The 25174-nt window shown below is 50.8% G+C and overlaps 1 protein-coding gene across 2 annotated transcripts; it reads right to left on the reverse strand.

The window, feature by feature from the left end:
* On the reverse strand, nucleotides 1-21923 carry SYNGR1 (synaptogyrin 1). Of its 2 annotated transcripts, none has more exons than XM_030469328.1 (4): nucleotides 21746-21923; nucleotides 8618-8855; nucleotides 6712-6857; nucleotides 1-4358 (listed from the first exon to the last, which is right to left on the reverse strand). In XM_030469328.1, exons 1-4 carry the CDS (start codon nucleotides 21842-21844, stop codon nucleotides 4140-4142), a joined length of 702 nt encoding a protein of 233 aa, XP_030325188.1. In that variant the 5' UTR covers nucleotides 21845-21923; the 3' UTR covers nucleotides 1-4139. The 2 variants fall into 2 exon arrangements, with proteins under 2 accessions (XP_030325188.1, XP_030325189.1); XM_030469329.1 differs by having other exon boundaries at nucleotides 1-5610; nucleotides 21746-21895.
* Nucleotides 21924-25174: the final 3251 nt, after the last annotated feature.

Consider the following 25174-nt stretch of genomic DNA (forward strand, 5'->3'; position numbering starts at 1 on the left):
TCCATATATTTTGGTTATTTTGAATGTCATAACTTTATTGAGACACCAGTAGTTACCACCTTCACTTTGTTAACCACAAATATATAGGACATTGTAAACACAGGTGCCGAGGTGGCGGGGTTTGCTGTACTTGGATTTCGGAGCAGACAGGGGTGAGGGACGGAGGAGGAGGAGTAGGAGGGGTGAAGGGACACTCGGGCTTAGACAAGACCACTCAGGGGACCCTGTATGCAGCAGGCCATCCGTGAGTCATCATATATACGTATATATGTATAGCTTTATATTATACATCTTTTTAAATATATATATATAATATATATACTATACACAGGCAGTAATGCGGCACGGGAAGGGGCAGGGCAGCCCAGGTGGTGTTACAGGTGCCACGCAGGCAGCAGGGATGGAAAGTTTGGGCTCGCTGCATGAGGTGGCCTCGCTGGGCTCCTTGCCTTGTACCTGCTCTGGGGACTGGAGCTGAGAGTCCTGTGGGAAGCACCCTGCAACGCTGCCTTCCTGGGTCCTCCCAAGTGCTTGTGAGAGTGCAGGGACAAAAATGCCTCCTCCCCTGAGGGAACTGCCAGGAATAATACAGGGGGGAAGGGTATGTAATGAGGTGACAAACAGTGTGGTGGGGACATGGGTGAGCCAGAGATGGGGAGACAACAGGAGACTGAAGCAACAGGTAGAATTGGGGCAGAGTTTCATCAGCTCTTTGTCCTTCACAGCCCCTATGTCCATAAAACAGTCCCTTACTTGGGGGCTTTCTAAAGTAAAATGACATCAAGGGGCCCGTGCTCCTGACAGGGTATGCATAATCCTCTGTAATCCAAACAAATGGGGGGGGGAAGGAGAAAGGGAGGGAAGAAAGCTGCCTTATCATTTTGCTTATTCAGCCTTTCCTTTGATCTTCTAATCGCTGGAGCGGGGCTGATCTCACCTATGTTTAGGATCTAAAAGGGACATGTTTCAGCCAGATGCTCTTGCCTATGATGTCCAGAATCACCAGAAATTGGCAGCACCTATTCAGAAGTGCCTAAGGTAAGTGAAGGTAAGATAAGATAAGATAACCAACCCTTTGGGTAGGTCCATATCTCTCATCAGCTGCAGAACCAGCTAAATGCCACTGGAAATAGCTTTTTAAAGAGCTACATGCAAACAAGGAGAGTCCCACCCCCAGCTCTGTTACCACCAACCCTGCACTGCAAAGGCTGAAAGCACAACAACCCAAGGAAAATACACCTTCTCCAATAAGCAAGAACAAGGTGTTGCCTTAATATCTACTTTTGTAGTGTTCCCTGCCTTTCTCATAACACAAAGCAACATGGAAAGGGACAGAGAGATGGGCACTAACCCCAGATGAAGCCACGGTGGCTCATGTCTCATTGAAGTTCTGGCTTTGAGGGGGAGGCTCCTACCTCAAACCCACCAGAGCCTATTAGCTGGTTACATGAGGGAAGCAAGCCAAAGAGGATTTAGAAAAGCTTGCTCATTAGTCACCCCTAAATGGCATTTAGCCATCTACGTAACTCTGCTGAGTGAAGGGGACTGTAAGATGCCCAGGCAGAACCCCCATGAGTGGTCCATACCTCTTTCTTCTCATGCACCGAGGCCCTCACTCCCCCACTGAGGAAACATGATGGGTAGTTCCTCACAAAAAGTACAAGATATTTTTGTGCTGAGGACAGGTAATTTATAACCTTCTCCTCCTCTTGGTCCCTACCTCCCCACACCCCCAAAAACACAAAGCATGAAGGATGGCACAGAAGAGTTTGGGTGAGTGCAACTAGTTTTTCTCTTCCTCCACCTCATCACTCACTATGTCCTCCCCCCTCTTGGGAGAGACCGACTGGAGGGAGTGCCCCCCACAGACACAGTCATAACAAACTTCTCTCAATAAAGTAACCCCCTCTCAAGCCTAAATATTAGGCTGAGACCACAGAAAAAGAAGCCTGAGGGGCTTCCCTCCAAAAAATACCCCTCCTATTTACAGTATTGCTTTTGCTTGCAGCCACAGAGCAAGGGATGTGTGCCCACTCCCTCCTGGTGCATCCACAGGGCCAGCTGGTCCCCCATCCTCACCAGTGGTCAATCACCAGCAAGGGGGAAGCAAGCCATGGGTAGGATAAGCCATGGGTAGGACAAGCCATGGGGACAGCTACCAGCAGCACAAGCCTGCTGGTGGGAGCAGGTAGAAACAGGGCCTATATACATCAGGAACAATTGTCCCCCTACTCTCTTGGGGCCTGAAGCTCTATGGTTTCTACACCTTCCCCATCATTGTGAGGCAGCTGGAAAGGACTCACGCTGGGAAGAGAGGAGAGAGTGGTGAACTTGGTGCCCTCCTGATGGCATGTTCACACAACTGCAGGCCAGACCTGTGTCCCATCCTCCTGATTCCTCAGGGTGCTACAGAGAATAGGCAGGACATTGAAGAGAAGCACCTATGTATTTTGGATCTGCTCCTGAGGCCAGTGTTGTGTGGAGCAGAGTGGCTGGCTGGGGAATGAAACTTTGCACCACTGCAAGGCATACCCTGCCTCTTGTGCTCTGAGAGATGTCTGTCCAGGTGGCTATTGCTGAATTATTTTCCTTTCAGGACTATCTTCAAACACAGACATTACTTCTACCCATGACTAAAGAGTGTGCTTCCACAGCTGTGTCTTTATTTGAAGCAGAATCATGAGTGTAGAATGATGTCCATGTGAGCCCTATCTGAGAGTCACTGCTGCCACCTAGATAAGGCTTTAAAGACATCCAGGATCTGAGATGCAGCAGAAGATGCACTAAGGTATAGCCTAAATAAATTACAGCAAGCTCAACTTTCAGAGAGATAAGTCTGGCCCCAGCCAATTCTCTGCACATCAAGGCCTCCTCCCCATCTGAGTGAGAGGCAAAGAGAAGCTGTGTGGGGCAGGACCCTTCCCCGCTTGGTTGCATCCTTATACAAGAGCCAGATGCATGGTGGCTGTGCCAGGAGCAGTATTTCTTTAGAAGAAATCCTGCTTCATTCCTGTGCCCTACAAAGATGGTAGTAGTAAGATGCTTTGCACTGTGGCAGCAGAGTAATGGAGGAGGGTTCAGAAGGACCTGAGGAGTGAAACTGGTTTTCTTCTCCTCCTGCTCAGAGCAACATGGCAAAGCCTTCTTCTCTCTCTTGAGCCAGGCCAGCTGGGGACGAGGCCTCTCAGTATCCCCTAGAAGTCCACCTCCTTCATCCTTCCCCCCTCAGGTACTGGGTTTGGGAGCCAGGAACTGGGCATGGCTCCCCTCCTGCCTCATGAAACACTGGTCTGAGAAGAGTGGTGAGCAGGATGTACAGGTGAGGGGAACCACCTCCACCTCATTCCAAGGGGGCTGGGGAAGGAGTGACTAATGGCACTGCCCCTCTGTCCTACCAAGCTTCTTGCTGTGCCTACAGACATGCCTGTGGTCTTTGATTGTACCTGCAAATCCTCCTCCTCCCTTCTCCTTTTAATCTATTTGTGCTTCCCATCCCCCAATACCACTTCTCCCCAAACCCTCAAAAAATAAAGCTCCCCTCCCTCACCCCCCTTTCTCTTCAGGGGGGATGCCCATCCCCCTCCCCTCCAGCATCCCCTCCACACCTGCATGCTGACTCCAAAACTGTTCCCCTCCCTGAGCCACCAGGCCCTCCAGCACAATTAGGATGCTCCCACATCTGCTCCAGCCTTTAGCGACACTGCCTCTTCTATCAAGGTCCCCAATCCCTCTCATTCCTTCCCTCTGCCTCCAGCACCCTCTCCCCTGCCTTGCTGGTGCCACAGCCCCTCTCCTGCCCACCAGCCAGACTCTGCTGCCCTCTGCAGCAAGGCAGAAGGGAGAGAAGGGGGAACCTCTTTGTCACAATGCAGTGACAGATTTTGGAAGAATTTGGTACTGGCAGGTAGTTTTCTGGGGTGGAGGAGAAGGAAGAGGTGATGGGGGAAACCTTTTTTTTTTTTTTTTTTTTTTGCCTTTTTTAAAAACAATAAATAAAAACAGATGACCCAGAAGGCTGGAGCATAGCTGAGAGCCACCTCTTGTGCCACTGCGCACGTGTCTGGTTTGTGCCTCGGCTTTCTGCTGGCAGCGGGAAAAGGGGCAGAGGGGAAAGGGGAAGGGAAAGGGGCATTGGTGGCTCAGTAGTTCTGCGTTTGGTACCCCTGTGTCTCAGTGTCGAAAGCATCTGCTGGAGGGGGCTGCTGGTATGTCCCCACCGCATCTGTAGCATCCTCCTCGTTTGTGTAGGGAGCATAAGGCATGCCGGAGTCCTGGCTTGGGTCCATGTAGTCCTGGGAGAAGAGGGCCGAATCGGCACCCAGCTGGAACCGCTGATACGCCAAGAATGCCTGTCCCACCTTTGAGGGAGGAGGTGGAGGGAAGAGGTGGGAAGCAGAGAGGGGAGGAGAGAAGGGAAGGGGGGGGGGGGAACATACCAAGAAAGAGAAACAAACAAAAGTGGGGTTAGTAGTGGTTACGGATTAGTGCGTAAGGCCCGCGTGTCAGACCGCTGGTGAAACACCCCTGAGAGCATGGAAGTTTAGGCTGCCCCATGGAAAGCACGAGCCCCCTGCCTGGGAGGAGGGACAGGCAGGGATAGCTGCCAGCCCAGATGGCTGTCTGCAGCCTGCCAGGGGCTCCCCGCTATCTCTGGGGTGTGCTGGGCACCTCCTGCTCATCAGTGGGCTTTCACCGAGGTGGCACAGGCTGCAGAGGCTCAGCTGGCACGTGGTTATCCCATTCAGTCCTTCCTGCCCCTGGGAAAGGCAACCTGCCTCAGCAACAGTGAAGAAAGTTCATCCGCTGGGCTGGACGTATGCAGCTGTTTTGCCTGCAGAGGTCATGAAGGAGAGTGGGATTTGAGGTATCAAGGTAGTGGTCACCCCCTGTAGCCTCTTCACAAGGCAGCATCCACAGGGTGCAGCACAGACCTTGGGATGGAGCAGCAGGAGGTAAGGAGGCTGCTTCCCAGGCCAGGGGATGGTTAGCAAGTGTACTGCTGCCTCCTGCCTTGGGCATGACAGGCAGGACACCCTTTGATGGGCATAGAGAACCCAGGCATGGGTGTGAGCATTGCAGACCCCAGCAGGCATGGCTTGTTGTCCCAGAGCATCTCTGATAGAGATGAGCAGTCTAGCAGGTGGTGGAGGGAGAGGTTTTCAAGGAATGAGGGCTGGGAAGAAATGGAGGAGATAAAGTAGTGAGGGCAGAGGGCATCTCCTGGCTGAAGTATTAGGTCTGAGCAGTAGTCAGAAGAAAGGCACAGTGCTGTTATGCAACATTAGTTAGGGTACAGTGAAGGAGGGAAGAGAGCAGACCAGGAGGAGAAGCTGCCAGTTCCAACTCCCTAGAGAGACATTCCCTGTTCAGTGGGCAACCCCAAACCAGTTCAATGTCCCACCCAGTGCCCGGCAGTGATTACACACTCATGGTCAGGGTGTTGGAACAGTCTGCTCAGTAACCTCCTCCAGCTGCATCCCTTCTCCTGAACTCCCCCATCAGTAAGGGACACTAAGGCAGCAAGGACGGGGAGTTAGGGAACAGGGTATTGTATTCTTCCTGAAAAGTAATGTCTCTGAGTCTCCGGAAAGCCAGATATGTGAGGAAACCCTGTGAGGAGAGAGACGGGTGTGGGGAGGAGAAACAGTAAGGAAGAGCAAATCAGAGTGTTTGACTGAAATAAAAACCCCAAGGAACTGGCAAAGAGGATGCCTATTTAGCCACTTGCAAGTCCATGCAGCAGGGAGGACCACTGCAGGTGTTGGCACTTCAAAAAAGGTCCTGAGGGACCTCTTGCAAAAGCCTTGCTTCTTATCACACTTTCTGCTGGAGCTTGCAAGGGGCTTTTGGCAGCACTCATGTGCAGGACACTACCCTTTGCTGTCCCCTCTTCCTCTCTGACAGCTTGGTGGTCTTATGGCACCCTTCCTGCTTAGCCACCCCACCCAAAATTAAGGCTGATAGGAAAAGGAGAAGATAAAGCCACAAGGGCTTAATGAACAGAGACTAGCCTAAAATACTTTCCTGCTTGGCACTATCCTGTTACTTCAGACAAAAGTCACTCAGGCTTGCTGCCTTCAGAGACAAGAGGAAACCATGGGGGATATTTATATTGCATACTACCATTTTTCTAGGAAACTAGCAATAAAGATCAGCTGGGGAAAGGGCAGTCCTAAGAGACAGCACCATCATCTTCCTAAGAGGGGACCCAATGAGACTGCACTGCAGTGGTGGGTGCAGGGAGAGAGCCCTGAGGGACACTGACCACATCCTCTTGTCACCTCTGATGATACTTCCCGTGATGGGAGCAAAACAGAGAAGGAGATTCATGTAACCTCTGGCCTGGAGCTCCTCTCTCTGCCAACCATCTGTGAGGTGAAAATGCTGTTAAATTCCTCCTACACACAGGGAAAATGATGCTTGGGGATTGGCTAAGGTCATATTAGAGGTTTGTCAAGGACAATCCTTACTGGGATAGGGAACCCTCTTTCCCTTTGTGCTTATTAATAATCTAGCACATTCTTCCATGTAAGTTTTTGAGACCTTGTTTACAAAGTTTACCTCCTAATCACCTGCCCCCCCTGCTTTTTCTTAGGAACCATGTGAACTGAGATCTCAAAGGGAATCACCCTTAGCCAGTCACCCTTCATTCCCCACAAGCTAATACTGTGCAGAGGACACTCGATCCAGTGTCATGGCTGCAGTACTCACCCAGGTGAAGATGGAGAAGAACGAGAACGTGATGGCTGCACGGGCTGCATCCCCTCCCTCATTCATTGGGTTGTCCTCTTCCTTTGAAGCTTGCCACTGGTTGGTCAGAAAGCAGAAGCCAACAAACCAGAGGAATGCCCAAAAGGCTGCAATGGACCACCACCAGCATGCCAAAGGGGAAGGGGAGAGATATCAAGAAGGCATTTGTGAATAGAACATAAACACACCACATTTCTCTGGAAACTTCAATTCTACAAGACCCACCAGTGTGTTGCAGACCGAGCCAAACTCTTGACTGTCTAAGCCCAACTGACAGGCTTGCTGATGGCTAAATTGTCAAGGTGACAGTATGTGTCTGCAGAAAGTGCCTCAGGAGAGTTTATTTGCTTGTGTTTGGATTCATCACAGGACTTGCATTTGGCCTTGGGAGGGAGTCTGAAGGGCTTCCAGTACAGGAGTGATCACCTGGGCTCTCTGCAACAGCCACTGCTTCACAACCCTGTCCTGCAAGGACAAGCGAAGAGCAAGCCCTTCCAAGGGAACTGAAGAAGAGTGGGAAGCTGCTTGGCACAGAGACTGGCTTTGGCTCAGAACAGCACAGGCTAAGGGACTGACACCAAGGAAAGGTGCTTAAAGGATCGTTAACATGCTGCACCTCTGGGAAAGGGGTGAAGGTAGGGGGGAGCCCTGATTCCAGATCAGCAGCTGGTAAGGAGTGGGACTCACCCTCATTGCCAGGCTCAGCCAGATACCCTGCAGCAAGGAAAATGGGCATTCCAAATTGGTAGCAAAACAGGGATCATTCCTTCCCCTCCTCCTGCACATAGGACTGCTAGGCAAGGGAATAACTGTGAACAAACCTGTGAGCCAGAAGTCCTAAACAAGTCCAGATGCTGCACTTGACCCTGTCCTCGCTTCACTGGTGGCCCCTTTGACAAACTGGGGGGGGACCCTGGAGTGGAGCAGTTTGCTTGTATGGCTGGAGTGAGCCAGGAGAGCAGTGCAGGATCACAGCAGGAGAACAAAGCTGGTGCTGATGCTGACTGGAGTTACACACTCACGGACACAAGCACCATCACACTGTCTATCACTTCAACACACTATTGGGGATGGAGAGATCTGACTGTAAGGCAGAATAAGCCTCAGGGTTGGATGAGGTCCTGCACAGCTGTTCACAGGGGGAATGCCTGGTAACCTAAGAGGACTGGTTTAGTCAGCCTGCATGAAACCCTCAAGGTTTTGGGTTTTTTATGTAAAAATTTATAGGGTTCAATCAACTGGAGCTGGAGAAAAAGTAAGTACCATTTCCAGAAGCATCAACACTTGGCCCAAGAGAGCACAGGCATGCAGGGAGGCATGACCTGATGATCCTGAAGGGATCCCTGAGCTATGCTCATGGAGAACAGCAGAGAGGCATCACACAGATTGCTAAGAAGCAGCGAAAGGGAAAGGAGAAGGCCTGAGAGGGTAAAGAACCCAGAGGACCTGCTAGCATGGATCTGTGCCTGCAAGGGGGCAGAAACTCCTTCCTTGGTGGAGGAGAGAGGCACTGTAGCAAGACGAACCTCTTTTAGGCCCGGTGCTTTAAGGTCCAACCAGATGACCCAGCAGAGACTCACGAATAGTGCTCTGAGCCTATAGCCCTCAGGGCTGACTGGCCTGGATCGGTGCTATTGCTCCGAGCGCTACTGACCTCTCTGCTGGCTTGCTCAGGACTGAGCTGAGCCTGTGAGTTTGAGCCTCACCTTTCATTGGCCCCCTAATCCTGCTCATGTGCAGTGGGGGCCCACCCTAACCAGGCACAGGTGGGCTTAACACAAGCTCATGCTCACTACCTGGCAATTTGTGGCACCTGGTTGCCGCATTTCACCACAAGGCACTGCGGCCAACAGGCCAGGAAACTCACCCGAGACTCCGATGTCCGAGAGCACTGCCTTCTTGCGGTCCTTGACACTGCTGATCTGTGGGAAGTAGGCATCCAGAGCCAGGTATAGAAGGCAGCTGAGGAAGGCGAGGACACCCACGGTAATGCCGTAGTTGCAGGCATTGCGATTGCGGTTGAAAATGCAGTGCTCTTGTGTCTCGTCCAGGCGGTTCACGTACCCTTCATTGACAATGGAGCCAAACACCACGATGGAGAACACCTGGTGAGGAGGAAGGCAGGAAACACGTCAGGAACAGCACAAAGGAGCAGAGCTACACAGGGGACAGGCACCCTCCACAGGCACCTCTCTGATCTGCTGAGCTCCCATCCCACTGCCCTGCCTGGGCTAGAGCCACGGGGAATTTACTGGGGAGGTGGTCTCATTTTATTTCTGAGGATTGACATTAAATAGGACCTTTTTATCAATCTAATCTAAATGAATGTAAAGCAGCCACAGTCTGGAGTAAGGGTGGCTTCCTGCAAACACAGAGGGAGGCAAAATGGTGTGTAAATTGGGATACAGTTTGGTGCGGGTGCCTGTGTACAAGGGCTCTAAGTAGTGGAAATCCTCTTAGTCTGCACTTGTTCTCCCACCCACTCCTTTCCTTTCTAAGAATTCATTGTTTCTACCACGCATTTGTTCATTAATTTTATCTATCCAGCTACTCCACTCTTTTCCCCATCTGCCCTCCCACAATCCACAGCCCTGCCTGCTCTGCAGCTCCATTCTGCCAGGCTCCCGCTCTCTTCATCTCCCCACACATCACACACCTCTTACCAACAGCTTTCCATCAGCCCAGCCCATGACACCACCTCTCCTTCCCACTCACCCATATGCCAGCACCTCCCAACATTTCCTACACACTTCATGGGCCAAATATTTCCCCTCCAGGTCCAACTGGCAAGGCCACCATGAGTCCTCTCTACCCGTCACTGCCACTGATGCTGCACGTTATTTTAAATCAGGTAGAATTAAGGATGAGTCCAGGTAGAAATGCCATAATCCCCAGTTGCAGGTCTAATCTTTGCTCCCGGGCTTAGCCTTTGTCACCTGCCACAAGGCTGTCCCTCTTTGACACAGCAGGTTCACCAAAGCAAAGAGCTATTTTCAGCAGCCCCAGTCCTACATCTCAAATAAACAGCTTCCTCTCGCAGCCAAAGGAGAAAGAAGGGAAGATTAAGGCAGTGTGTACAGATTTTTCTTTGCAAGACATCTTGAGACCCTCAGTAGGAGCAGCCCACCTGCACGCTGCCTGCAGGGCCCCCAGGCAGATGGGAAATGGGACCTTGAGGAAGGGGTTAACACCTGGGAGGTGTCTGCACATCAGGAGCCTGGCATCCTTGGAACAGCCACCCAACACCCAAGGAGAAGGAGTATACAAGAAGATGTGGAAGCCAAATCTCCTGCAGGGAGTGGAGGTAGGTCTGAGGGTTTGCTAGGTCAGACCCTGTAACCCAGCCAGCAGATAAAATAGTAGATAATCCAGAAAGTGGAGAAGCAGCTTTGTGAGAGCAGGGAAAATTAACTGTTGTTTAAGCCAACCCAATACACCATCATCAGTGGGGTTGGATGTCTGAGACCCACTGCACAGACCTCTGCTCTTTATCTTGTGTCATCAAGAAACAAAAGAAAAACCTTAGTCATGGTCACCAACAGCCCTTGGGGAGATACTAAATGCTGACCATGTTTCAGCTGTCAAGCTCTAGCAAGTATCCACTGATATGGATATTTTTGCACCCTAAGGCTCATAATTGGGCCACACTTGGGTTGCTGAAAATTGGCGTATTTTTGACACACTAGAGCAAACTAAAAAAGCTGGAAGCTGGTGGGGACTATATGGGTTCTCTGAAAGTTCACAAGAGCTTTTTAAGCTTGGAAGTAAAACAACTGATTTCTCCTGTTCCTCCTTCTTGAAAGTCAAGATTGGTCATACTCTGCAGAAATTGCCTGTGAAAATTAAATAAAAATCCCTTCAGCCTGAACCAAAAGTCTGGTCTTCACAATTTCAGCCTGATTGGTTTGGAAAGCAGCAAAACTGCACACACTTAGAGCCAGGCTCTTTCAGTGGGAAATTGTAGAGAAACATTGTCAACCAGGTGCCTCGAGTTGCCAGTGAGTGGGTGTGAGTCCACCTGTGCCTGATTAGGACAGGCCCCTATTGGGCATGAGCAAGACCAGGGGGCCAATAAAGGTGGGACACACACCCACAGAGGAGAGCTCAGTTCACTCTGGTGTGAGGTGTGGAGAGGCCAGCAGCTTGTCGAGCCTCTGGAGCAAGAAAGGCTCTTCCCCCTACACTTCTACCCTGGAAGTGCTGTGTGGTGGCTGGAGTCCTGGAAGAGACCAGCAGCTCGTCAAGCTTCAGGAGCAAGAATGGCTCCTCCTGCCACATTTGGTGGAGAATGCGGGCAGCATACAGACACCTAAAGAAGCAGCAGTGTGAGGAGCTGGCAACAGGAACATTCTCCCTGATTTGAAAAAGTGCCTGGGCTAACACTCTCCCTGAAAGGTATGACCAGCAAGCTCTTTGGATTGGAAACCCCTGAACAGAGGGAAGCCAAGATAAGGATTCTCTCTTTGGAAACCCCTGAGCAGAGGGAAGCCAGGAGGATGGAATCCCATGGTATGGAATCCCACAGAGGAACCAGAAACCCATGAGGAACCAGAAATCTCTTTGGAAACCCCTGAGCAAAGGGAAGCCAAGATAAAGATTCTCTCTTTGGAAGCCCCTGAGCAGAGGGAAGCCAAGAGAAGAGCAGATACAAGAGGGAGAAGAACAACTCAAGTTGGAAAGGTAGAGACTTTGTGAAAAAGTGCCTGGGCTGACATTGAACGGTTGCCTGAGAAGCTAGGGTTAAATCCCGTAAGTTATAAGTGTATTTTTGTGTAAAAAAAATCCTGTGAAAATCCTGTATGTCTAAATCCTGTATAAGTGTATTCTGTAATCAGTGTTAAAATGTTTGTAAACTAGGGCAAACCGGGAAAGCTTTGCTGTAAGAAAAAAAAAAGGGGGGGAAATGTAGAGAAACAAGATAAATCAGGTGCCTCGAGTTGCCAAAGAGTGGGTGTGAGTCCACCTGTGCCTGGTTAGGGCAGGCCCCCTATTACCAGAGGGCCAATAAAGGTGGGACACACACCCACAGAGGAAGCTCAGTTCACTCTGGTGCGAGGCATGGAGAGGCCAGCAGCTCGTCGAGCCTCTGGAGCAAGAAAGGCTCTTCCTGCTACACTTCTGCCCTGGAAGCGCTGTGTGGTGGCTGGAGTCCTGGAAGAGACTAGCAGCTCGTCGAGCTTCAGGAGCAAGAATGGCTCCTCCTGCTACAGGAAATCTTGCAGACATTCAGCACAGGCTGGGCCGAGAGGTCTGCCTAGGACCATCAGCAGTAACACCACGTTCCTCTACCCTGAGTGGAGGCTGACAGACTCCTGAATTGATGTCCCAGTGTGAGTCTGGGACCAGTGCTGACCCTGCCCTCTGAAGTACCAACTTCCATGGATTTGGATTACAAAGCAGGTGCCCGGTTTTCCACAGCATTAGACAGAAAGTGTATCTTCTCTTTGAAAGATGACAAACAGCCTCAAAAGTGATCTAGCTTGGTGTTGGCTTTTGGTAAAACATACACTCCCTGAGTCAGGTCAACCCTTGCAGCAAGCTGTATTGAGAGACTCTGCTTGCTCATTTGGGATGGCTGAACTTCTCTAATGGCCTCTCCCTAGAGACACCTCTGTTCACTCTGCTCATATCCTGATACACCTCTTCCCTCTGCTCTTATCTTTGGGTTTTCTGATGACCTGGAAGAGATGTCATCTGTGAGCAAAAGAAGTACAATTATTCTTTTGCATTTGCTCTTTCATACTTTTTAATGCTGGCACGTCATAAAGACACAGCTCAGTCACAATACCAGAGGGACCTCTCCATCTCCCTGATTTTCAAGCAGAGGTGGCATTCCTAAATTATTTTCTCCATCTTTGATCAGCCAAGATGCCACAAGTTCTCTCCTGTGAAGAGAAACCTGTTTTACAGACTGGGGGTGCCTAAGGTATGATTTACTGGCAAACATCTGATTTAGGATGATCTTAGAGTTCTGGGGGAGATTCCCACAAACGGTATTCTCACTCATGAGCAGAACATGTCACCACAGACTTCTGTGTTCTGAAACAGCCTCCCCAAAGTACTCTTTGCCCTTGGGAAAGCCTTCTACAGACCAAAGCACAGTAGCTTAAGGGATGTCTTCTATCTTTCCTTACCACTGGTATCAGCTCCAGTCTCTGATGCCCCAGAGAGGACAAGGTTAGTGTCAATGGAGAGGACTGGTTCCCTTTGCCAGCCCACGAACACCCTCATGGCACAGCAAAATGCTGTGGGGATCCACTGTGCACAGAAGCCTGGAGATGGACTGGATAACATCAACTGGGCAACAACAGGCAGGCTCAAACCAGGGGCTTCAGACTGACAAGCAGAGCTGGGCAGCAGAAGAGGCCACTGCTGATGCTCCAGGTAGGCAGCATCACCCGTTCCATCCCCATGCTGTCTATACTCACAAGCTGTTGCAACAGGTACACAAAAAAAAATTCTGGAAAAAAAATTTATGCGATCCCAGATCTCACAGCCCTCAGGAAAAATTGTTGCACACTTAATCCATGGCAGCTACTTCTTGTTGGTATGGGGGCAGGTGAGTGGAAGCTCGGTGACGCAGCAATACAACTTAGAGCAAGTATTTTTTATTTCCTTGATTTCATAACCCATGCCCATGCAAAGATGATCCAGACAGCAGGTACAGTATGAATGCTGCCTGGTTTTGAAACAAAACACCAAATATGCAGGCATGAAGCATTCACATTCCTGTTCCTATCCCATCTACAGCACTACTGAAGAAATGCCAGCTACCAGCATCACTGGCACAAGCCTCTTGCCCCTCTGTGCTACCCCTGCTTTTTCCTTCTACTCACTTGGCATAGCAAATCCTCGCTGCCCAAGGCTCTAGCTGCAGCCACTAATAAAATGAACTTGCATCCAGCTGCAAAGAAGAGGTGAGAAGAAGATGGACTAAATCTTCCAACTGAGCATGAGACTTCAGGAAGTGACTTGTCCAAAGGCAGACAGGAGGTGGGTGCAAAGCCCTTCATCCTGATGCTCCCAAACACAGTCCACCCTTCCACTCCATGAAATGAGATCATCAACCACTTTCCTATGCTCAGCAACACAAACCAGGTAGCCACCCCCAGCTTTGGCTGCCACAGTGGCCCCTGTTCTTCAGCAAGGCTAAGTTTATGTCAGCTAACAGGACTTGAAGTAACAAGCTTTTTAGGTTGAGAGGGTTTCCTTAAGCCTCCAAAAGACACATTATTTGTGTGGATGTGTGGCCTGACTGGAGGTACACATTTAATAAGCAGTAACACACTTGTCTGCATTTAAAAAAGGGGACAGAAAACAGCATGTGGAGAAGATCTGACAAACACAGTGTTGGTGCTGGAATGTGGGTTTTCTCAATGTCTCTGCTCCTTAAACACTGCATCCACACAGATTGTTGGAATGATATCCCTAGGCTTCTAGGAGTTCCAAGGCACCAAGCAAAGCCCAGAACCAGTCACTTTGTAAAGCTGATGGAGACACAGCAGCTCACTGAAAGACACAGAAAATGAATGTATTGCTAAGCAGTGCAGGGACGAGACGGGGAGAGGCTGAGAGTTTCCCTGTCCCAGTTTCTTGAGGGTCTGGTGCTGGCTGTTCTGGGAGTGTTAGAACTCACTGCTGAAAAGTGCAGAACAGGCAAAAGGCTGCATGCCACCATAAAAGACCTTGTGATTTTTTTCTCTGTCACTAAACTAGGTGACTGAATTTTTCCAAAGGCAAAAGCAAGAGATGAGCCCTCAGAGGAGAGGCTCTTGGGTCCCTCCCCACCTCCCCGCTGCAGGCTCAGCCCTGCAGAAAGCCAGACAAAACCTCCTGAGTGTCATGTGAGACTTTCCACCATGCCCATCCCCAGCCATTCATCAGATGCCCCTGAGCATCATGTGATGGATGCACAGCATGTCCAGCCTCCAGCGATGCACTAGGATTTTCCTGCACCTCATCCCAGGATTTTTTTGCATTGTCTCCTGACTTCACCCCTGAGGTCTTCCCACTTGTCATAGCAGGGGTAAGGATGAAGAGGATTTTCATTGAGCCACCTGCTTGGGCTCACTGTGGTGCCCTCTGGTCACAGACTCTGTCTCACTGCACATGGCCTCTCCCTTTTTCATTCTATTATAGAGAGGAGATAGTTTAGTGACTTCATATTCCTTGTGGGGCTTCAAATCAAATTCAACCTGGGCAGAGTGAAGCAGAAACCTCTTCTGTGTCTGACCTGGTAATGACCACGAACAAATCTATTTAAAAAGAAAGGAAGAATAGGGGAGAGTGCAAACAATAAACTGGCAGAGATGATCTGGCTTTCATTTTCATTCAGCCACTTGCAAATGGAGTCTCTGGAAAGCTTTGGAGAGCTCTGCACAGACATGTATTATTATCATCATTAAATCTACTTGTATCTAGTTCATTTTGAAGAAAACATATGCAGCTTTTCATAAGCATGGGACTGGCAGCTTGGAAACAGGCGGCCTCTATTTATTCCCTCCAGCCGGCACCATGTAGGCAGAGAACAACTCCTGCCCACGGTCTCCACGGTGTGTCTGAGCTCTGTGTGGGTGCTGGAGGGGGACAGCCTCCCCTTAACCTTTGTTATCCAATTCCCCTAAGCATGGCAGGGGGGATAAGCACAGATACACCAACACCTCCCTCCCAGCTCACCCTCCCTGGTCAGCAGCCACGCAGCACCAGGTCCTTAACTGTGGCTGAGCCGAAGCAGGTGATGGAGGGGAGAAAGGCTCTGCATCCCTAATTCCTGCCACGGGATCTGGGACAGGCACTTCTGGCCAGCTGGCTTTATTTCACACATGGCTTGGCAGCCAACAGGAGAGCCATTAACCCTTCTACCTCCATCCAGACCTGTGCTTGGGTCAATCTTCCCCCTGGGAGCCAGCAGCTGAGAAGCCTCTGATGAAAGCCAGGGTTGGGTTGAGCAGCCATGCCTGACATCCCAGGGAAGGAGAAAGAGCTTTGTCATGCGAAGATGTTCACTGGTAGAACAAAAGGCTGTGTCCCAGGGAGCAACTTCAGGAAACTGTCCTTTCCACAGGTCTTACACTCTTCTCATGGTCAAATAGGATCTTCTGTCCCACCACCACTAGAGACAGTCCCCATGGCCACACCTCCATGGTGGGATCCAAAAAGGCCACAGAGATGAGGGGTGGAACACCTCTCCTATGAAGACAGGCTTAGAGAGTTGGGGTTGTTCATTCTGGAGAAGAGAAGACCTGAGAGACCTGATAGAAGCTTTCCAGTGCCTGAAGGGGCTGGAGGAAAGATGGGAGGGACTTTTTGCAATGGCATGGAGTGATGGGACAAGGGAGAACAGTTTTAAGCTGAAAGAGGGTAGATTTAGATCAGATGTTAGGAATAAACTCTTCACTGTGAGGGTGGTGAGACACTGGCAGAGGTTGCCCAGATAAGTCATGACTTCCTCCTCCCTGGAAGCATTCAAGGCCAGGTTGGATGGGGCTTGGAGCAACCTGGTCTAGTGGGAGGTGTCCCTACACATGCAGGGGGGCTGTAGCCACATGATCTTTAAGGTCCCTTGCAATCCAAATCACTCTATGATTTTGTGCTTCCCAGATGGTCCCATAACCAGGTCACCACTCTGCAAAGTGACTTCCCAAAAGTTTCATCTTTTTCTGTGAGGAAGAGTTCAGTTTTCTTTCTAGAAACACATCTCTCCGTCTTCAGCTTGGCTGTGCCAGCATTCATGAAGGACCACATCCTCTGTCACCTGTACTTCTCACAGCCACACTAGTCCTGTCACAAATGCTTGCCTTAACTATGTCTCGTCTCCATGAAGTTTCTCCACTACTCACTCATGTGCCTCTCATGTCTTGAAATAGCAGATTATATATTATCTTTTTATTTTTGGTCAGATTTCTGACTGCGTTTGGTCCCTATGTGCTATTTCTCATATTTTTATCTACAAATGTCATTAACAAGAGATTTATTCCTGTTTCAGTATCTTTCCTAGAAACACCATGCTTGAAAAAACACACCCTTCTGTACCCAACCCTGAATCACCTCATGGCTCTGCACATCTATTGCTCACCTTCTGACGTGGCCTCTCACTCAATTCCAGCAACAGCGATCCCTACAAAAAGCCTTCTGCAGTCAATCCAAGGAAGGGGATCCTATGAAGAACCATACCTAGGGCCTGACTCATACCACATGCTTTGAACCACCACATTTATTTCATCATGTGCCAACCTATGTTGCAAGCAAGCAACCATGGTGGTGGGGACAAAATCCCTTGGAGGAGAAGAGGCAGAGAGCACAAGCTATGGTCCATGAATACGGGGAACATCTCAGCTAAATTCAGCCAGGATGGAAGGAAGAAGGAGGCTGCAGCTGGTTTCAGACTATCCTGGCCATAAGGCTCTGTTTAATTGTACCACAAGCCCACATGAAGCAAAGTGCAGTGTGGTGTCAAGAGGCAAAGCGTGTTGCAAGTCAGGCATCAGGGTGGTGATGGATCCAGCCAAGACCCACTAGCAAGGTATGTGATGAGGCTCCCTGCCACGCTGGGGCTTGCTCCTGTCCTCCATCTCTCTGGTGCTAGCCTGTTGTGGTGAGGATGGAGATGGAGATAGATGGAGATGCAGTTCCTGTCCCTCACCTACCTTGCCTGCTTAGCCAGAGCTGCCTGGGATGGAGCGTGCCTGCAGAGACATGGGACAGCTCGAAATGTCTGCCTGTTCCTACCAGTCAGGGGACATGGTGGCAATGGCAGTAGCTGATGGAGGAGGAGATGGAGGGCAGGCAGCACCTCTCATCACTGAACATACCTCCGGAAGGCCCCTGGCATCAGAGAGATTTGATGTCTCAATCCGTGTGTCAAGTTTTAATGGGATGCTTTGCCTGCATGGCTGAGGTTGGAAATCCTTGCCTGTGCTGCCTAGTCGGGGCCCACTTCCAAAAAGCAAGTTAATTTTGCCTTGTTTGCCTTCTACATTGGGCAGTGCTTCCGTTTCTCTAGCAAGCAGGCTTCCATGCAGTCGGGAGTGCCTGGAACAACCTGTTTCAATTAGCATTTTACTTATTTATGGAGTCGGTGCTACATCCAACGCCTGAGGGTTGCAAAGGAGCCTCCCTGCTCCCCCACACTGTCTGCGGAGAGCACCGTGGGTCAGGGCACAACAGGATTACGAAGGGATGTGCCCACGAATGCCCGTTTTATTACAAGAATGATCCTGGATCCACGTACCATAGCAGAGCTCCAGCTCAATATGGGTCACCTACCTCCACTTGTTCCAGCTGTAGCACCACCAGCTCCAGTTGCTGGCCCAGCTAAGCAGGTTGAAAGCAGGTTTATATGGCAGGTTTATATGGTAAAAAAAACCATCCATGCACCCATGAACTGTCTACAGTGGGGCACCAATTGCACAATGCAGCACATCTCTGTGCTGCAGACACCAGCCAGCTGTGGCACAGCGTGGAGGAATGCCTTGAACGACCAACACTAAGAGTCAGCTTGCTTGTCTTCTCTTCACTACCACTGAATATAGGGAGGGAGTTGTTCTTCCTTTCTCCACAGAGAGGTGGGAAAGCCTCCAGGAGCTTGCAACAGTGCATTGCTTTTGTTGTGTAAGCCTCAGTCTAGCCTAACTGGACAAGTCTCCTCATTGCAAGACCCAAATGCCCTTGGAGGCATCCTCAGCAGAGATGCTCAGGAGATTGCTCCATAGGACTTTCTCCATGCGCTACAAGGTGTTTTTTAAGCCAAGCAAGTGTATCTGGGGCAGGCAGCAGCAGAGAAATGGCTCATGCTGCCACTGAATATCCAAACCTTACACAGGTGCCCTGCAGAACCACCACCACTTACCAGCACCCGTGCCAGGCAACTTTTCTGTAGGGAGATGCATATGTATTCAGCTGTGCCTGAACTCTAGAGCACTTAAGAAACCTAAGCTGCCTCACAACACCGTCACAGTGGACAGATACTCCAGAATTGCTGACCTCTTTCCATAGTTTAGCATCCTCCATGTCAAACCTATCCCATCTCCTCCTCAGCAAGCAGCAACACAAATAACCTTCAGTCACCTCATTTGCTCCTGTTTCTGCAGCTCTCCCTAGAGATTTGCTACCACCTCAGTTGGGCTGCAAACTCTATGGGCAGGAAACAGTTTTGCTGCCTGTTAGGAGAAAGCCATAGACATCTCTGTGCCATCATGAAGTCTGCTAAAAAAGCAGCATGAACTGAGCACAAGGTCACTGTCTGGGAAAGCGATCATGAGAATTTCTGCCCTCAGTGAAAGCTCATCACATGAAAGGGGCCACAAAGAGTATCCAGCTTGCCCCAGATTTCTGATGAACCACCCACACCACAAGGAGGATAAAGGCAAATGAGCTCTCAGGAGGTGGCAGGCAAAGTGGATGCCAAGGTGGGTGAAAGGAAGGACTCCATATTATAGAGACCACAGGGAGGGAGAGCCCTTCACCACCAGAAGTTTGGCTTATAGAGCCTGGCAACAGAAAGGCTAAGTGCGGATGTGATTGCAGACTATAAATATACCCCTGGGGAAAACACCAGGGAGGGAAAAGCACCATTAAACTGAAGGGCACAAGAGCACAAAAGCAAACGCATAAAAACCCAGCCACAGACAGATTAATGGTGGAAGGCCCTGACCAGGGGAGCCACTGAGCCCTCTCCCAAAGAGAGTGAGAAGGGAAAAAAACCCATGAATTTTCTTTTTTTCCAACAAAGTTCAACCAGTTCACAGAACGGGCCATAAAAGGTCTGATGCTTGTGACAGCCTGAGAAAGGACTTCAGTGCCCACGAGGACCAACCCCTCTTGGTTTCAAGTTAAAAAAAAACCCAAAGGAAACCACAACTAAGTATCCAGGGTGAGCTTGTGACTACTCATCTTTGCAGAGGGAGAGATGTTTTGGAGGACAGACAAGATCAAAATGCTGCAAAAGCTCCAGAAGGAACTCGTATTTTGGGAGAGAAGATGTCCACACACTGCCCTGCACCACAACTGCCAGGCCAGCCTCCCTTGCTAGACTGCTGACCTGGAGCACCTCCAGCTCCTGCAAAAGACTTTAATTTCCACAGGCGAGTGAAATGCTGTGGGTAAATCCTGTCCTGTCCTCTGTCAAGGTCAGACAGGCAGGGGGAAACAATATGGGGTCCCACAGAGATGCCAATCCCCAAGAAGTGCTTCTTGTTTGGGGAGACCTTTTGGGGCACTGAGCTGAGCTTCTGTGAGCGAGCTGACAGTGTCTAAGATATTCTGAAGCAGAGTTAGTGCCTAATTAAAAAAGAAACATATTTCCTGTTCTCTCTCCCTCAGCCAGTGCCTCTGGGAAGCCAAAATCCCGCAGTGCTGGGATGAAGGGGAAAAAAACAACCATCAGACCGAGAGAAAAAGAGGAAATTCTGCCAGAGAGATTAGCACTGGGCAAGCTTTTGTAGGTCACACCACGTCCATCATCTCCAGGCATGCAGGCTGGCTCTGCTCCATCCGCATGGGAGCGGGGGGCACGTATACCCCCTCATTCAGCACGCAGCAGCAGCCCTGGGTATGGCTTGTCTACTCCCAGCATGATGTGCTGTACCATAAACAAGCCTGGGCAGATGGACGGACGGACAGATTGCCTGCATTAATCATGTCCTCAGCTGTCTCGGGGCTCTCTGGCTGCCCTCCGAGTCACGTCACCCAGAGGGGACATCACCCACCAACCCGGCTGGGAGCACGAGGGCTGCCATCCCACTGCTGGCAGCAAGCTGGGCCACCTTCTCCTTCCCTCCTTGTTTCCCTCGCCTGACACCGCTTTTATTTTCCCAAAGCCAGCCTGACGCCTCTTCTCCCAGCCGCGGTGCGCATGTGTCTCCTCGGCTCCCTCTCCTTGCCCTCCCTTCTCCGCTCTCGGCAGAGACCTCAATCTCTCCCGGCTGGCTGGGTGCTGCAGCTCCGGCTCCCTTAATCCCAATGACCTTCTTGTACATACGCACCAGCCCCATGGCCAGCCATGGGATCGCCGTCACGGGAAGAGGGAAAAGACCTTCCCCCCGGCACCCTGCGCCCTCCCCACCGCTCCAGTTAGACCCACCCCCCCCTTACCCAAGCCCCCTTCCCACAAATTTCAGAGGGAGAAACATTAAAGTGGAGAGAGAGAAGCATTACGTTAGAGAGAAGGTTGGAGGCATAAAATACAGAGCAACATCCAGCCCCCGTAGAGCCCCGCAGTTCTCCCCGGCATGGCTAAAACCCAGTGCCCCCCATGCACCCCAGAGCCACGCCAGGACATCATCCCCAGCTTCCGCTCTTCCCCCTACATCCCATTTTCTCCCTGCATCCACCATAAACCCACTGGAGGGAAAGAGGGGGAGAGAAGACCCCCCCAACACCACCCTCGAAACAGCAAATATGGAGACAGGGTCACGGCCAAACTTCTCTTTTACCCCTTCCCTCCCCAGGGAAGAAACCCCAAACCAGAGAGCTCTCACCCCACACGTCCCTATATGTCCCTATATCCATACAGATATATACACACATATGGCTTTACATCTGTGCCTGCACACATGTATGTGGAAATATACATGGAGATACACATATAGGGAGATACATAAACCCACAGATAAATCCATGTATTTGAACATACATTCATAAATATATATATGGATATAAATGCTTATATACGGGGGCATATGCGTATATATCTGTGTACAAATATAGATGTGTGGAGACATACAAATGGGCATACACATATCTATGTACGCGGATACATATGCATATACAAGCATATATAAAATATTTAATAAACGTATATTTCTTAGCAGCATATAATTATAAAAATATATAATGGTATAGAACATAATGATTTTATATAAATACGCGGGTATGTAGCGAGGCTGGGGCTGGCGGCGCCCGGAGGGAGCCCCTCGCCCCCCACAGCCCGGCGGCATGCCCCCGCCCCGGTGCCGTGCCAGTGTCATTGGCAGTGCCGGTGTCGGCGGGGCCTTACCCATGAGACGAGCCGCAGGAGGGTGTGCGGCTGCCGGATGAAGGCTTGCGGGTCGAAGGCTCCGCCGGCTTTCCCCGCTCCGAAGGCGCCCCCGTCCATGGCGGCGCGGGGCTGGGCGGGAGGCGGGCGGGGGGCTCGGCGGGCGGTGCCGGGCTGCACCGAGCCGTGCCGGGCTGCACCGAGCCGTGCCGAGCCTAGCCGAGCCGAGCCGAGCCGAGCCGCGCCGAGCCCTGCCTGGCAGCCCGCCGGCGGCGGCGACGAGCCGCACGCTCCCGCCCACGGGGACGCGCCGCGACGGGAGCGAGCACCCACCCCCTTTCCTCCCCCCCACGCCCCTCCGCCGCTACCGCCACATCGTGGGGAGGGGAGAGTGAGGGTGTCCGTGGGGTAGAGTGTGAGGAAGGCGTGGCTGGAGGGGTGGGGTGGGGAGCGGCGGGGCAAGGGGTGGCAGCCCAGTCCTCCCGGGAGAGGGAGGCAGGGGTGCTGCCCCAGTTTGTTTTGGTAGGGCCTAGCAGACGTGTGGGTCGAACCCTCTGCCTACACACACCCTCTGCCTCCCCTCCGCATGGGAGTGTTGCAGCCACCATAGGGGAATTAGGCTTTCCCCCCATGGGTGAGACCCGGGTGCCCAAGGGGAGCAGCCAGTGATGCTTCCTGCCAGGTTCCTGCTCCCTGGTGAGACCCAAAACGCCACTGCAGCAAAGCCTCAGGCTCTCCTTTATGACATCCCTCACCCCATAGATACCCTGTCCCGGGGAAGGGGCTGCAGGGAAAAAGGGCCTTTTGCAAACATGGGGAGTGCAGACTCTGGGGAGACAGCCTGATTGCGGGAGGCAGAGACTGCAAGGTATTCACACGGCATCCCTGAGGCTGTGGCTTCTCCAGCGACCACAGCACTGTCACTGCCACCAGCACAGCCAGGTAGAGATGGATGGGAAGAAGCCATCCAGCCCCAGGGGCAGCTCAAGCTTTTTGGCCTGTGCATTTTGCACAGAAAAGCTGCCTACCAGCTGGCTTCAGCGAAGTCCTCAATAATCTATATTAGTATGAGGGAAATTAAAAGCAAGCCCTGGAGTTGTAACGAGGTTCTCTGAGCTCAGCAGTGGAAGCCAAAACTGTTCAGAGTCTGCTTGTCCAATTCAGACTGAACACAGCTGAAGCTGAAGTTCAAAGGCTTCAGCTACCCTTGCACTGCAGCTCCACTGGGCAAACCACAGGACATAGAATCACAAAGTTTTGGGTTGGAAGGGACCTTAAAGACCAAGACCCAGTTCCAACCCCCTGCCATGGGCCCAGACACTCTCCCACTAGACCAAGCTCAGGGAGGGGGAATGCATGACTTCCCTGGGCAATCAGTTTCAGTGGCTCAGCACCCTCACAATGAAGAATTCCTTCCTAACATCTTATCTAAATCTACTCTCAGTTTCAAATTGTTACATTTCCAGCTCCTCATTAAGGAGATCCTCAAGCAAGACAGCAGCTTTGGGGGCAGTAGCCAGCCAAAGAGTGAGGTGAGCCTTTGGTAAAGTGTCATAGTGCCAGGACATCTTCAGAAGTCTCAGAAAAACAAAAGTTCCCTCACTGAAAGCTGAATCCCAATGAACTAAGGGAAACGAATGAAAGAGGGGAGACAAGTGAAGAGGGGAGAGGTTTGGTTTTGCTAATTAAATAGGTGTCTGAACTGCTCTGGTGTTCTAAATGAACAAGGATTGGATCCAGCTAAACAAGTCAGCCAGGTACACAGCAAAACCAGTTGCTTCTGCTCTGGACCTAGGTGGAGTGATGGTGCAGCATCTGACAAAGACAAAGCAGAATGTTGGGTTGGATGGCTCACATCCTGTTTGCCCCCAGGTCACACCGATGCAGAGTAAGGTTAGCAGCAGTGAGCAAAAGGAGGAGCAGTGGGATAGGTAATGTGCTTGACGCCCTCTAGCACTGCTTTGTTCCTCCTGAGTCCAAATTCATCCTCTTGCCATAGTCTAAGAATCAGCTCTCCAGCTCCAGAGCTCGGTGCTGGATCTAGAGGCAAATGTATGTGGGAGATTAAAAGAGCATTTAAAGCCCACCCTTGGTACCCATTTGGAGTAGGACCCTAAAAAGTGAACAGCTGTACCTCATCCTTTGTGAGGCATCTTCAGAGGGGCACATTTGAGGTGTGGGGGGGGGACTGTGCCCCATCACATCCAGCTATAGAATCATAAAATGGTTTGAGGTGAAAGAGGCCTTAAATCATCTAGTTCCAACCCTCCTGCCATGGGCAGGAACACCTTCCATTAGATGATGTTGCACAGAGCCCCATCCAACCTGGCCTTGAATTTCCAGGGATGTGGCAGTTCTGTTTTGGGAAGGTAAGCTGCAGCCAACATGGCTGGACTCTCAGCCCTCCATTTCATACTGGTTCCCTTCACACTGACTGCCAGGTTAGGGCAGGCAATGAAACATTCTCCAAACAAAGCACCTCTTGGTCTATATGGGCTTCTTCATGCTGGTTTCCACATGTATCCCCTCCAGCAAAGCTTCCAGTGTTGAATTTTACTTAACCTACAGGGTCCAGTGTTGGGATGGGAAAGTGAAAGGTCTCTGGGAGCTGATTAAAGTGTGTTTAACCTTGGGTATGCCCTCCATTATTTCATGCTACCTGAGTATCCAGCTTCCCCTTGCCGAATGGCTTAGCTGTGTTATACCTGCGCAGCTGGCAGCAGGATTTGGCTCTGTAGGTTGCTTGAACTGTTTAATTAATGCCTGCAGTAACTCGATAGAACTGTAATGTGCAGCACTTACATCGTGTGTTACAGGTCAGCATGTGTGATGGGAATTTGGATGGCTTCCATACTGTGTCAAGATCCCTCACAGGGAGGGAGGAGGCAGGGTGGGAGTCATCCCTGTGGGTACTGCATCTCCCTGCCATGTTGTGTCTGTCAAACACATGCTTCTCTGTAAGGCCCAGGAGATCCTGAGGGCAAACTCCATGTGTGGGGAGCATCAGCATACCCAGATCTGGCATGGCCTTGGGTTTGTGTCTTTGGGTTTGTACTACGGGTAGCTGTGGATTAAGGACTCTGTTATTTACAATAACACAAAATTATCTACTTACTCTCAATTTATTCAGCTTCTGGATGTGGTGGGGGTGGATTTCATTACTCAGCAGTTTGTTTCTTTTTCACAGATGACCCTGTGAGACATACACCATCTCAGCCCTCTGGTGGCTTCACTGGCTTCCTTGCTTTGCTTGTGTCCTGCATCCTCACCCCAGAGAGGTGCTGTAGGTAGCAGGGTGTGGCCATCATCAGGGATGGCTGGGCTCTTAGGTTTACTAGCCGGCTGGATGCCTGATGCCATGCCAGATATCCAAAGCCTGGGTTCAGCCTGTGTTACCTCAGCTGATGTGACACTCCAACATCTGCTGGAGCATGGGCTGGATGAAGCCTT

This window comes from Calypte anna, chromosome 1, assembly GCF_003957555.1.
Source record: "Calypte anna isolate BGI_N300 chromosome 1, bCalAnn1_v1.p, whole genome shotgun sequence".
In the NCBI taxonomy this organism is placed as follows: Eukaryota; Metazoa; Chordata; class Aves; order Apodiformes; family Trochilidae; genus Calypte; species Calypte anna.

Excerpts from the sequence above, each read along its gene's own strand:
- SYNGR1 (XM_030469328.1), bottom strand. The coding sequence starts at position 21,844 with ATGGACGGGGGCGCCTTCGGAGCGGGGAAAGCCGGCGGAGCCTTCGAC. Across the intron at positions 8,856-21,745 it reads TCCTGCGGCTCGTCTCATGG|GTGTTCTCCATCGTGGTGTT; the intron begins GTAAGGCCCCGC and ends CCTCCTCACCAG. Across the intron at positions 4,359-6,711 it reads TCTTCTCCATCTTCACCTGG|GTGGGACAGGCATTCTTGGC; the intron begins GTGAGTACTGCA and ends CCTCCCTCAAAG.